The sequence below is a fragment of the Phalacrocorax aristotelis genome, chromosome 17, assembly GCF_949628215.1.
Source record: "Phalacrocorax aristotelis chromosome 17, bGulAri2.1, whole genome shotgun sequence".
Taxonomy (NCBI): Eukaryota; Metazoa; Chordata; class Aves; order Suliformes; family Phalacrocoracidae; genus Phalacrocorax; species Phalacrocorax aristotelis.
This window is the reverse complement of record NC_134292.1, coordinates 4,249,028-4,263,325: the sequence shown is the minus strand read 5'-3', so window position 1 is coordinate 4,263,325 and position 14,298 is coordinate 4,249,028. Positions and strand designations below refer to the sequence as shown.

The window sequence follows — 14,298 nt, the reverse complement described above, 5'->3', positions numbered from 1 at the left end:
AAACAGAAGCAAGTCTAGTGCCAGTGATATCCTGAAGACAATGCAGAGGTCCAGGGCAGAAGAGTTGTTTTTTAAAATACACAGAGGTGTTAGTAATAGAGGTATTTTAAGTACTAGAGGTTTTTCAGACTCACTCTGCGCCTGGCGTGGGTAGGATTTAGGGAGCAGGCAGCACATCCTTGCCAAGCATGGGCATGGCTATCACAGCCACCTCCTGCTCTTGCTGCTCCAGATGCGCCCCTGAGCTGCTCCGTTTCATTCCAGTCTGTGCAGGCAGCGGGGTAACCTCGCATGGGGTCAGTCTCTGCTGTTTGGCCATTGCCCACAAGAGCCCCACCACTCCCAGCACGTGTGCACCCTGGGAAGGAGGAGGGACAGCGGGAAGGGAGCTGCCGGCACAGCCAGAGCCCAAAACTGCATCCATGACTTGGGGCTTGGCCTCCTTCCCCAGCCCCTCCTGAGCCCCAGTGGTGCCAGGCAGCGTGTGAAGAGGTGCCTGTACAAAAAATAAATAGGTGGGTGTTAAAAAATGCAGCCAAACACCCCACCTTTATCATGAGGCTGAGGAAAAGCCAAACAGCTTTCACCTCAGTCCGTGCCCCAAAAACAGGCTTTGCAGCTGTGCAAACTGATGAGTTTGTGTTCCAAAGGCGAGCCTGGGTCCCGGCGATGGGCAGTGAGGGGGCAGAGCTGGTGTGGTGCCCTGGGAGTTGTGGGTACCATGGGTACCTACCCAAACCCACTCTTCCAGACAGATGCGGTCCAGAGTGGAGACACTGCTGTTGGAGACAGTACCAGCACCCACCGAAGCTGATGGTGTGTCACCCCAGGCTTTTGCTGGGCTCGGGGACCAGCCGGTGGTGGCAGACCTTTCCTTTCCCCCAGCAGCACTGCTGCCCCCGCAGCGAGGGATGCTGGGGAGCTGCTCCCCCACCCCACGCCCCTGCTCCCGCGTTTGTGTCTGTGCAGATGTTTGTATTCTCTGCAGCTGATGAAAATATTCATTATCTTGTTAGCTGCTGCAGCGGAGGAAGTTCAGATTTACATTTCCACAGCTAATCACGCAGCGCAAACAGAGCCTGTCACCCAGCAGCGCTAATTGGGCAGAGCAGCGCTGCACCCAGGCACGGATCCCTCCCTCCTGCCCTTTGCACCGCCAGCGCTGCCATGCCAGTGGGGACGGCAGGGGAGAAGGGCTGGGGCCGTGCAGGTGTGCTGTGGAGGCGAGGAGGATGATGGGGTTTCTGGGAGCAGGAGGTGGAGGAAGGCAGCAGGCACTGGGCCTTGGGCTGTGTGCCTTAGCTGGGTTGGTTGGAGGAGTGCTGGTCCTTGGGGTGGATGGGAGCAGGCAGTGGGATCCCAGTCCGGGAAGGCAGCTGGGCAAGGCATGTGTGTGTGCATGTGGGAAGGTCGTGTCTCCAAGCCCCTGGGCTGGGAACTTCTCGTGGGATGGGAGGTGAAAGGTCTGGGACCACGGCCATCCTCTGGAGTAGCTGGTCTGGGACACGTGCTCCTTCTGCAAGGTCATCGGCCTGTGACCCTTGGGGGACACCCATGTTCCCCCCAGCAGCTGTCAGGGAGTTCATTGAGGTCTTCAGGGCTCACCCTGTGAAAAGCTGCTGGTGACACCCTTGGCTCGAGACCTGAACATGAAGAAAGGATAAAGGTTTGAGAGAGGGGACATGGGCCCACACAAGAGAGGAGGGACTGGAGGTCAGCGTTGGGCACTTGCAGATCCAGAGGGGGCTCTGCTCCTCTCCTTGGTTTGACAGAGGCGTGGTGATTCGTGTGCCATCCCCTCCTTGTCACCGTTCCTTTCACGGTGCCTGGCACTGCTAAGCCTGCCTTTGCTTTTCCGAGCTCCCAGGACACCCAGGAGGTTCCCCACTTCCTCCGTGGTGTGGGGAGCAGTCCATGAGACAGACTGGTTGACCTGCTAGCCTTTCCCATCCCTGACTTTTATGATACTAATTATAGCTGGTGTTATTGCATAGTTAATCTGCATTATTAAGAGATGCAGTGGAGATTGGTTTTGTAATAATAACAGCTCAGATTTATAGAGTACCTTTCATCCCAGGGGGTCCTTACTGGCTTTATAGCCTTGCAGTGGTGTAGAGATTTGCAGAGAGGAATTGCTTTGCCTTCTTTCCTCATCCAACATGGGTTGCCACCACTCCTGGGCCACGGGGGCTCTGCACCCACTCAGGACACATGAAAATAAGGGTTATGCTCAGCTGAAAAGAAATAAGAGAGTGAGGCGGGAGGGTTTGAGGCAGTGAATTGTAACCACCCAACTCTAAACTGTGATAGCAGGGGGTTTCCATCATGCTGTGGGCACATCCCTGGTGGTCCCCATTAGCACAGGCCGTGGGTTTGTGCTGCTTTGCACCACGGACACCGCTCCAGCCGTACCTCCGGGAACAAGGCTGACACTTACCAGCCTGTCACTGCTCTTCCTTGCTACTGCCAGCGCTGGTTGATGGAGATTCCCCATCCAAGGACTAAATCAGCTTGACATTGACTTAGCAATGTGGATCCTTGCTCCAGGCAATGCAGTCGCGAGCAGGCACCAGCATGGGGATATCTGAGTGCTCCGCAGCTATGCCAGCTGTCGAGCCATACCTGCTTCCGAGTTAGCAGCAGGGCTTGGATGCAGTCCGTGGTGCAGCAGAAGATTTTGTCTTGCTTTTTCCCATCCCAAGTGATCTCTCCAGGGATGGAGAATCTGCCCTTCTGCATGTTGCAGTGTAACTCGTGGCTGCGTAAACCTGAAGGCAAGCGTTAGGTTTGGTCTTGGGCCCCGTCAGTTAAACCCGCTGTCCACCAATGGTGGTGGACAAGCTATGCTGGGACCCCTCCCATCCCCTGCCGCACCCTACCCATAGGACACGTGGGATAACCCAGGAGATCTCCTCAATCTTCCACCGCAGCCGTTTCCTGGGCAGTGTGACCTGGCTTGGATGCTGGAGCCATGGCTCAGTGCAGAAGAATGCAGGAGCAGGCAGTGGGGACTGACCCACCATCACTCGCCCTCCTCCCCATCCCCCAGCGATGCTCCCTTGCTGTCGTGCTCTCACGCTGCCCAGATGGCAGCTGGGCGAGGAGGAGTCTCCCATGGGCTGTCACCTGCAATAACAGTTTTCTCGAGGTGAAAGCTTGGGGCGTTTTCACCAGTTCATTTCTCTCCCCGCATGGGCCAAAGGAGCCTGGTGCAGCCTGCATGCCCATGCCCCGGCTTTCCAGGGGATGGTGCCACTCGCCAGCTGTGCCCATACCCATGGGCAGCAGGTGAACATCTGGAAGGTGCGATGGCACCGCCACTTGTCACCAGGCAGCTGCGCAGCCCTGGTGCAATGGCCCGCAGAGCTGGAAGGAAGGAAGCAAAGTGGAAGGTACTCCAAGGCACCTTGCTGAGCCCCGGAGCGGGACTTGGCTCTCAGTGCCCACCTTTCCCTGGGAGGATGGCAAGAGGTGCATCGCTGCAGGTGCCATCACCCCTCCCCGGCTCACTGCGCGCATCGTTTCGTGGCTTCCGTCATTAACTTCGCACACAGAAACGCGACTTCGCAGATGCAGTCACAAATCCCAGCTAATTCACCATATGCTCTGGCTGCCTGGCAGCGCCTGGGAGCTGCTGCTCACAGATGTGTCCCTGAGCTCTGCCCTGCCTGGGCGCTGCCTTTGCCTCCCTTGCCTGTCCCCAGCCGCCGGGGGATGCCAGGCTCTGCACAGCAGCTCGCTGCAGAGCGGCCGCCGTGGTCCATGCTGGCAGGCTTGCTGCTGGGCAGAGCCACGGGCCGCCCAAACATCCTGCATGGGCACCGGGCACCACTGGGATCACCCCAGGCTCGGTCGATCCTAGCACAGGGACCCTGGAACAGCTGGAGCCCATGCTGGTGTGTGGCAGGCCTTTAGTAGAGGGGAAGCAGGAGCATTAACTGCATTGAAATGACTTTGTTGGAGTGCCAGCATATGAAATGTGTGGTGATATTGCAGCCCTGCCACTGCCTGTGGCTGTTCTTCCTCTGCTTCTAATGACTAATAGAGAGAAGACAAAACAATTTCTATTAGTTTCTCCCACGCCGCAGTGGGTTTCTTATTTTCCAAACCTCATTAGAGTTTGTAATACCATGGTGGTAGTCAAGAGCAGTCCGAATCACCCTGGGGGGAAAGAAGAACTGAAGAGATATGATGTGCAGCCCAGTATTAACACTGCTCCTGGCTCATTTCCAGGGTCCCTCCTGATTCCTTTCCAAACTCTTATGCCTTATCTCCATCTTAAAGGTTAACGATGAAGCTTAGGAGAGGGGAAAAGAGTGCTTAAGATCCCAAATTGTTAAAAGAGAATGGATGCGTGTGCTGAGCGTAGAGCTGGGTCTGCATTTACATTGGAAAGGCAAATATTATTTAAAAGGCAGTGCTTGCGCTTCCCAGGCCGTTGCAGCTGGGGTGTGGGTTTCCCTGGGAAAGCTGCTGGTGCGAGGGGCTGCTGGCGTGCAAAGAGGCCAATGGCTTCAGGTTGCCATGCCTAAATCCCCCAGGAACTGGATACAAGTCAGGCACCAGCCTCACACCAGTTTCTTGGGAAGCCCCAGCGTGCGGCCCTGGCTCCTCTGAAGTCAGTGGGAGTTTTGTTATTTGTTGCCTCGTTACAAATAACCCTGATGAAAGCACCAGGCACGCCTGGAGCTGCTTGAGCAATGCTCGGGAAATGATTGGAAACAGCACCCAAACAACCCGTGCAAAAGGACCTGCAGCCTTGGCTCAGCTTGCCGCCAAAATAATCATTCAGAGGAGGCATCCAGCCTGGCTCTGGGTTGCTCAGGCATAGAAAAACCGTGCCCGTAGAGAAACCAGCCCCAGATCATCTCGCAGTGGCTACAGCCCGGTGGGCAGAAGCTTTGTGAGCAGCTCCAGGAGGTCTGTCTGTCTTCACAGCACTTCCCCATCCAAATTGTTAAAAAGCTGAAAGTTGCTGGGCTTATGGAAGCCAACAAGGTCAGATCCTTTGGCTGTCAGTGATGGCAAAACTAATGGAGGGAGACACCTTGAAGAGCAGATATGCGGAGCAAGACGTGGATCCTCCTGGCAGGCACTAAGCAGCACCAGCCCTTGCAAACGGGCAAATTTCTCAGCAGCCACATCAGCTGTCAGGCGATTCGCAGACCTGCCCATCGAGGAAGGGTGGCACGTGGCTCAGACCTGTCCTCCTGGCCACACCACTAGGTTGCAGGCTCAGGACAAGGCTGCTGAGGCCAAAACCTGTCCAGCTGGTGAGATCAGGCAGAGCCATGGAGGGAGAGAGGTTTTGGCTACTTGCTCTTCTGCTTTTCCCCTGTGCAAGGAGAGGAGGAGCAGAGGTGTGTGTGGAAGGGCTTGTTCTGGGTGATGATGCTCCTAAGTGACATGATGCACCTACACGATGTGACTCGAGCAGGGCAATAGTAAGGAGAGAGCAACTTAAAGATGGAAAGCGATAGGTCAGTCATACGCTGGGTTGTATTTCATCAGCTTCCTTGCTGCTGTTGGTGGTGTGAGCGGTCTCCGGCAAAGAGCTGGGGTCCTGCTCTGTCAGAGGGAAGGCACTGTCCGTGGACTCTGGTATTTTGGGCTCTGGTCCTGATGCAGCTAGGAGATGTCACCTGGGTTTGTGTGTTAATGATGGCAGCTTCTGCACCAAGTTGTATCTTGTAGCTCTCATGCATTCACCTCCTGAGGGGTTTGCTCTCTGTGGGTATGGGCTTCCAAGAGCAAGTTATGCCAGAGTTACAGGCAAACAAGAGACAGGTTGTGACTCTTTCCCCTTTCCCCAGCTGGGGATGTGTCAGCTTTTTGTCTTCATTCTACTCTAAAACGGGGACTTTTGACTTCTCTTAAAACTTGTTGCAGAAAATCACCTTTAAGCTTAGGTTAAGTACGGGAAATTTTAATCCCAACGGGAACAACCCATATATTTGTGAAGTTGTGTAAGGGGCTGAAAACTAGAGCTTTGCATGGGATTCTTCTTGCAGCCCCAACTCCGTAATTAAAGCATAAATCCAGCTTTGTGTGCCTGCGCACTGCCTGCTACACAGGCGCCAGGCGTTGCTGTGGGAACCGTAACTTTCCAAATTTGTTTTCACTCGTCACTCTGTTCCAGCGGGCTCCCAACAGGCACTCCGGAGGAAGAAAGATCCACAGCCTAGCGCAGGATTTGACCCACAGGAGACACATTTTACTGGAATAAATAAATAGCTATATAATGGGGAGCAGGGTGGAGAGGATAATAAAAAGTGATAAATGGGCACTGAAGATGTCACCGGGACCTGGCATCTCGAGAGCCAGCAGCTGGGAGAGGCTGGGGAGCCTCTTGGAGTCCCTCTGCATGGCTATGGGCACTCTACCTGAGCTGTGTTGCTTTTGCTGGCCAGAGCCACATGCCGGGGCTCACAAGGGTACAGGAGGGAGATCTCTGCTCCTATTGCTTGTGGCTTCTCCATCTCCCCATCTCAAAGCAGATTCCTGTGTCTTTCCTTTAGAAATGGCTTCAGGAGAGGATGCGCTTTTCCTCACTGGCCCACCAGTGCCACGGTGGTGGGCACTGCTGGCTGGGTTGTCCTGAGTGCTCAGTGGTGTCACCAGGGCTGTGCGGAGCAGGGGAAGGCTTTAGCATTTGGGGGATGTTTGGAGATGATTTGTAGGAAAATCAGGTTGGAATGGTCTGGTGTTGACAGAGGACGGTGCTGATGGGCATGGGCACGCAGGTCCTGGGGCACTGGAGGTAGGGTCCTGCTGCTGACCCAGGCTCGGCATGAGCAGTGTGGAGAGTTGAGTTATCGGTTCAACAGCTGAATTAAAACACCAGCAGCAACATGCTTTGGATTACCGTGAAATGAATTTGATGTTCTGGTGCGCTAATGGAGAATGGGAAAGCAGTCGCAGTCTCCGTTGAGACTTGCCTTTAGCTACCAGGGAGGTGCAGAACCCCCGTGGCAGGCACGGAGGTGCTGGCAACACAGTGGTGGCAACTATTTGTTTTCCTCCATCTATTTTTACTTAAAAAAAAGGACGACAAAAAAAATCTCTGCTCAGGTTCTGCAGCGAGTTCAAGTGGAGCTGACAGATAGCTTTGCATCAACTGAATTCCTGCTTTATGGTGAATAAACTATTCACTGGGAAGGAATCCCCTTCCCTGCCTTTGCTGGCTCCCCCAGAGCAGTGCTGCTCCCACTGCATCCTTCTGTCTGGCTGTCACTGCTGTCCCATGTCCAGATGTCCTTTAGTGGCTGTCACCATCATTGTGCCATGGCTGGGTCCTTGCACGGCACCACATGCCCGGTGGCACAGGCAGTAGTGGGGTCTGCAGCTCCTGCTCCCAGCCACGGTCCCTGGTGACAGCCACCACCCTCTGCCCGGTCCTGCGGCTCTCACCGTCCTCCCGCATGCTTCGGTGTCCCCAAATTGGGTGTGACAAGGGCCACCAAGGGTCACCAAGGGCCTCCCACAGCCGTGCCGGTGTGGCGCCACAGTTAGTGTTCCAGTGCTTGGATCAAAGAGCAACCGAGACCGAGCCCACGGCATTTCGCCAGCATCAGCTGAGCCCTTTCCAACACCTCCCTGTTACGGAGCCGGTGGCTTCACCATCGCGCAGCCCCAGCCCCGCAGGATGGCGGGAGTGTGGGCACAGGGTGGGGGGTCTCGGTCGCTCCCCGCCCCACAGAGGGTTTTGGGGCAGGTGTTGGGGCTTGGTCTGAGGGCACGTGGAGGGGATGGTGCTGAGCACCGTGCTTGTGGGCACATCACACCGGCCCTGAGGAGCACCGTGCGTGCCCACAGGCACTGCGGCCCCAGCGCTGTTGTGATTTACTTCCCTGAAATGCCTCAATTTAAATGCTAATTCCTCCTGAACCGAGGGGGTAAGGCAGCTATTGAATATTGTCTGAATATTGAACTGTTTATTGCTGGCACCGAAGTGGGGTACGCTGGGGATGCGGCAGGGAGGGCTGGGCAGCACGGATACTGGTCTTATCCACGGCATCGGGGCTGATGGAGGGATGGGAGTGATGGCTGTGGCCACACTGGGGGGATTTGGGGGGCACAGGCAGCTCGGAATTGGTGCTCTCCTCTCTTCCCCCCAGCCCAGTCTGACCACGCATCGTTGCAAATGGTGGTTAGGGCTGAAAGTTGGGGAGCCTGAGGGGGCTCTGGGGCCTGGCAAAACCTGAGTGGTCTCTCCTTTTTTATCCTGCCTCGTTACACAGGAGTGGGGCCTCACTAAAATTAATGACCAGTAAATTTGGAGTAAGTAACTGCTGCTTCAGAGGGTTTGCATTAAGCCTTTATAATTCACCAGTGCCTGAGGTCATGGAGATGCGTGGGGGGAGATTTACGGCATGCTTACCTTCTCCGAAGTGGCTGTGGAAACAGGACACCCTCTTTCCTGTCTCCCAGTAACTCCAGATCCATTTTTTTTTGGTGATGACAAACTAAGAAGAAGCTATTTCTGAACGTCCCCGTGTCAGATACAGGCTGGGCTCTTGTGAGCTTGCAGCCACTGCAGCGGCAAAGCTCCTCCGAGGAAAAGTTGGGTCAAAAGCTGGCACTAAATAACCTCAAATCCATCTTGTTCTCCCCAAGCCATTGCAGGACAGAAAGAAGTAAGATTAATAAATTATTCTTGCCAGAGAAGGCATCCTTTCAGACTTGCATAGCAGAAAGTGCAGTCCTCACTTAGTCACTTTGCTGAACATAAGCACGCTGGATGATAACGTGATTAACATTTGTAGCTGTGCCGGCTCAGATGAGGGTAATTAAATCTCACGCTTCAGGGCATCAGCTAATCACTTGTGGGGTCATTTTATATATATATATATATATATATATATATATAAATTTTTTTTACCCGATCATGAATATATCTGCCCAGTTGCTGCGATTCAGGGTGTGCTTCTGCTGTCAGTGGCAGATGGAGGCAGGAAGCCCCATGCCAGCTGATGCTTGGATTTGTAGTAGGCACTGTACAGGAGCAAGGAGTGTCTCCGAAAGGGTGCGCGGGCAGAGTCTGGCATCGAGGTTGTGTCCTTGGGGGGCAAAGTGCGAAGGGAGGAAGCCACAGCCGGCTCAAGGAGGAGAAGCTGCTCCTTCACCCAACGGTGTTGCTAACAGGAAAATGAAATGAATGTGAGTCACCAGCTGATCTTTCACTACTGCAGGCCAAAATCCCACTGCAAGTGTGGGCCAAAATCCCACTGTGAGCTTGGCCCTGGCTTTCAGTGCCTCAGCGAGGGGATGAGGTGCCCCAGGGCTCAGCAGAATCATGCCATGCAGCAGGACCCAGCAGCCGTGGCCCCATTCAGGAGGAACACAGCACCCCGGCTGCTCCCCAGCGCCTGCATCAGGCTCTCCTGCTCCCCCAAAACCGGGCTTTCGCTCAGGGATGCTGCAGGGTGCTGCTCCTTTTTGGAGGCTTCCAGTTGGCTGCATGAGATGATACCAGCACTGCAGAGCACAGCAATGCAGCCCTACGCTGCACCATGCCACAGCTGTATTGCGTGACCTTGGGTGTATTATTTAAGGTCAGATTTCCTGAAAGCATCTCTAGTTGGTGTATCTAATTTCAGAAGGACAGGAGAACACTGGCACAGCAGGCTCCTGCTGCCTGAGCCCTCCCCCTGGTACCTGAGCAGCCGCTAATTGCATTTACCCCGCCAGCACCCCAAGATGGAGGGAGCTGCTCTCTGTTACCTGTGTCACCCGAGGCAACAGGTACATTTTACAACTCGGCCAAGGTTAATATGAAGTGTCCGTCAAAGCCAGGATTTTGAACTCGGTTTAATCCAGGCGACTGCCTTCCTCCTCAGCCCACCCTGGCAGTACGAGAGCTCGGTGAAGCCTTTGGCTGTTTCACCTTCCTCAGCATCAAGACTCGTTTATCTGGAAGTCAGCTCCCCCCCCGAGGGAGGCACGTACTCCTGGGGACTAGGGCTGCAAGGGAGAGACAGCGTTTCCTTGCATAATGACTCAGATTCTGCAAAATGCCCTGAGAGACGTTCAGATCCCCACCAGGGCAGTGCTGCCAGTCAATGAGTAGATTCAGTGTCCATCATGCTGTAGAGAGCAGCGTGTTCGCTGCTCCTGCAAGTATCAGGCATCTGCTCCGTGAGTGTTGGGGAGATGCTGGGGGCAGAACAGGACAGAGGAGGATGTTCTGAGGCTAGGACTTGCAGGGAGCAGATAGGTTTGCCAGGCTCTCTCCTGATCCCATTGGAATAAACCTGGCTCCACAGCTGGTAGGAACTGAGAGGTCACAAAGGCACTGCCGTACCTCTTGGAAACAGCATGGACCCTCAGGTGTGAACCCATGCAGAGGTGCCGGTGGCTCGGCCGTGCCCCAGAGGGAGGCACGTGTGGCAGCACATGCACAGGGATGCTGTGGCATCCATCCCTTCGTCTGTGTCCCTGCCCCTCGCACAGAGCCCGACACCTTTGATCAGAGCTTCCAGAGAGCACAAAAGCCTGGCAGAAACTCCTTTTTGTGCCTTTACAGCGAGCAGCACTGCGAGCTGCCGGGTTATTAGTAAGGCACAGTGGAAAAGGAGCTACAGCCCTCTGCCGGCTGCGGCTCCGCAGCACACTGCCCTCCACGCCCGCCAGGCACGCCGCGGGCAGCAGCCGCCTGGCACAAGCGGTTTTGGGTGTCCCCATCATCCCCCCTCCGGGTTTGCCTTCCTGCCCCCGCAGAAGCAGTGGGGGCTCAGCGCGGTGCTGGCTGCCAGGGCTCTGCGGGGGGGGCTGCGCCATGCTCGGACCCTGCGCCCAGCGGGTGTTCCCCTCTGTGGGGCTTCGGCTCATCCCTGCTTTGGGGTGGCAGGGAGCCGGGGGCTGGAGACGGGGAGGGAGGGAGGAGATGCGGGAAGGCTTTGGTGGTGAAAATGCATCACCAAAGTGCTCCTGGAGCCCTGCCTCGTACTGTTGTGCCCTCCCATTATGGGAGCACGTTGTGGGCACGCACCAGTATGTATGCCCACGCCTTGTCTCACACTTGCCCCTTGTTTTTCCTCCACCTTTCGACTGCAGAGCGGTTAAAGCAAATGGCATGACAGCAAGCAGCACCACAGAGCGCGGCTTTTCAGTAAATACCTTTTCATAGAGGCGTCAGCTCTGAGCAGCAGCTGCTGAGCGCGGGTTCCCCTCATGCTGGTGTGCATTGCCTCCAGCTTCTCCCTCCTTAGCAGCCTGTGCATGGACCACCAGCCCCCGCGGGCTGTCCTGCCACCCGGATGAGCTGGGCTCGCGCCCAGGGAGAGGTGATCTGTGGGTTGGTGGCAAGGGCGGGTGTCGGTGAGATGGTCCGGGTGGGTTTGCATGGGAGGAGGAGACGCCGCTTCTTCGCATCTTCTCTGCCCCATGCTCAGGTGCAGGGCATAGGGTTAATGCAGTCTTCTGGTGTCTGCCATGCCCTGTGTTTCTGGCCACCATGACTGAGCTCTTCTGGCACCACCAGGCCTGTCCCCTTGTGCTGCGGGGTGGTGGGACAACACTTAGGAAGGTGTCCCTCCTGGTCCTCTCGGAGGTGGGATGCAGCCTGGACAGGCTTCTGCCATGACCTGCCTGGCTCTTGTGCTCACCCTGAGGTGCAGGGCTGACCTGTCAGGGAGGGACAGTCCCCATGCCCCGGGCCGGCAGTCGGGCTCAGCACAGCTGTATCCCGCCTTCCTTGTGCGGCATCGTGCCTCTCCGGGGCTTTGGGATTTGGTAGCACTGATGCTTTTCTCCCTTTTTTGCTGAGGCAGAGCAGCAGAGGCACCGACACGCTCCTTCCCGGGTTCCCGACTGACTTGCCTAATTTTGCAGCCCCTGCTTCCCACCACCCACACGGTTCCCAGCTCCGGCAGTAATTGCACTTCCCCATTTGCATCGCTACGACAGTAAAGGGCTCAGAACAGCAAAGCACCGCTCCGCCACAGGGATCCCACGCCTGGCATGATTAATAGGAGATTTGTGAGCACACGTGTGAGCGAGAGGCTTTTCCCCTCAGACAAATAAGCCACTTTTTCTCCAGCAGCGCCTGAAGTGAAGCTCCTGAGATGCAATCAGGTGCCAGTGGCTTCGAGACAGGGGCACAGTGTGAAGGCAGGCTGCTGCCTGGTGGCAGAGCTGCCTGCCAGCCATGCTCAGCCCTGCTTGTGTGTCGCCTCCTGCAGCTGCTCATCCCAGTGCTCCTCACCTGCCTCAGGGCTGGGAGCATCCCCAGGCTGGTTGCGTGGGGCTATGGCATCCTGCTCACCACTGGCACAGCTTGCACCGGCTGTAGCTTGACCCTAGAGCAGCAGGAGGGCCCCGGGGAAGTGCTCCACCAGCCCGGCGTACCACCACAGCAGGACCCTTGGAGGTGCCCAAGGTGTCCCCACTTGCAAGATGATGATGGGATGATGGAGCATCCCTCCCAGGGTCAAGCTGCAGAGGGTAAAACCAGGGAAGGGGAGTGAACTGAGAAGCTGTTAAAAGGAAAACCTACTCAGAATAATGCAGCTGGGGCAGGCGGTGCCAGCCTGAGCCTCCCCCCGGCTTCTGGGGCTGACCTGATTTTGCAGGAACCTCCCTTTTTTCTGCTCAGCTGCCCTTTTGTCTCTGCACCCGGAGGATGCAGAGTTTCCTGGCCTATATTTTGGCTCTAAGATCAATATTTAAAATCCCCCCTCCTGTTTCCTTTGCGCAGGCGTGAGGCATTTTGCTTGCCGGGGGAGGCTTGTCTCCCAGAGACCTGTCTGTTCACCATTTCAAATAATTTCCCCAGTATCGTTGTTCTAGAAACAATTCATTAGGGGCCTATTATACAATGTTATACCTGCCAAGGTTAGAAAAGATCCCGCATGTGTGGTAAAATTGCACCATGAGCTGCACACACTGGCTTTTTTTTTTGTCGTCTGCCTAGAAATGTACCTTTTCTTCCTTTTGGAGAGCCAGTCGTCTGGGGACAAAGCCGTGGGGGCAATGATGCTGCCTGGGATGGGGAGCCCTAGCGGGGCTTGGTCTGGTGCTTGGTCATGGTCCCGTACTGGGAAGATGCTGCAGGTGGTGGAAAGGGGCAGCTTTGGGGTGTAGCAGCCATTCCTCTCTCCTCACTGCTGTCTGCCCCTCTCCAGTGGCACACTTTGAAAATCCAGGCCAAAACCAGTGGCTGGGTTCCCAGGCTGAGAGCGGTCCCACGCCGCCGGAGAGCTAACAGAGCCACAGTCCCCAGGGAGCTCATTAAGTACCACATCGGAGGGCTGCGGAGCCAGGGGCAGGTGGCGATAGGGGCTGCAAACCCCATCCCTTGTCAGGTCTCCTGCTTGCAGGAGATGCCCCTTGCCTTCTTGGGCCATCCGTCCCTGTGCCGCCGGGGCGGCTCAGCCCCCCTGCCTGGCTGTGGCCTGCATCGTTGCTTTGCAGTTGTCTTTTTCTCTCTGCAGGGAGAATAACTTCATCAAGGATTTCCCCCAGCTGGCTGATGGCCTCATGGTGATCCCGCTGCCTGTGGAGGAGCAGTGCCGCGGCGTCCTCTCGGAGCCCCTTCCCGACCTCCAACTTCTCACCGGTACGAGCTGCCCCTGGGCTCAGCCCCCACTGGGGACAAGCGCAACAGCAAGAGCCCCTTCTCCCACCCTGCATCCCAGCATGGGCCCAAAGGGGCATCAGCACCCCCAGCATCTTGGGGTCCTTCATGGCATCCCTCCTGCATCCCCTGGGCAGAAATAGCATATGGGCTGTGCAAGTCCACGCTGGCATGGCAAAGCAGCATCTCCGTCCCCGCAAGCTCCTGGCAGCCGCAGCATGCCACCGCAATGCTGGTCCTGCCAGCACCCTGGGGACCCCATGGCATGACTGCTGGAGGGGGTTTCTCGCCCCTGCTACCATGCTGTTTCTCGCCCCTGTGGTGTGTAGCAAAGCAGTTGCTCGGTGTGAGCAGTAAGCGTTCCCTAAGCACGGCCGCCGGGTCGGCAGGGGCTGAGTGCTGGCTCTTCCTTTGCAGGGGACATCAAGTACGACGAGGCGATGGGCTACCCCATGGTGCAGCACTGGCGGGTCAGGAGCAACCTCTACAGGGTGAAGCTCAGCTCCATCACCCTCTCCACAGGTGAGGGTTTCTAGCGGTGGGGAGACGTGTGTCTATGCGGGTGGGTGGGTGGTGGTCTTCTGCCTCTAGCATCTGTGCTACCACCTCACCAGCGTTTCCCACCGCCAGGCTCTGAACGGGCAGTAACTGAGGCTTCCAGCACTGCTGCAGAGGCAGGCAGAGAGATTTTCCTCCTTTGTACAGGGGGGAAACCGAGGCAG

At 56.3% G+C, this 14,298-nt stretch overlaps 1 protein-coding gene across 2 annotated transcripts in view; it reads left to right on the top strand.

Moving 5' to 3' along the window:
- Positions 1-14,298, top strand: part of ASTN2 (astrotactin 2) — a 358,803-nt gene that overhangs the window by 215,259 nt on the left and 129,246 nt on the right. For both annotated transcript variants that reach the window (XM_075111901.1, XM_075111902.1), the window contains 2 exons: positions 13,434-13,558; positions 13,994-14,098. In XM_075111901.1, the coding sequence (XP_074968002.1) occupies positions 13,434-13,558; positions 13,994-14,098 (230 nt within the window). The remainder of the gene's footprint in view (positions 1-13,433; positions 13,559-13,993; positions 14,099-14,298) is intronic.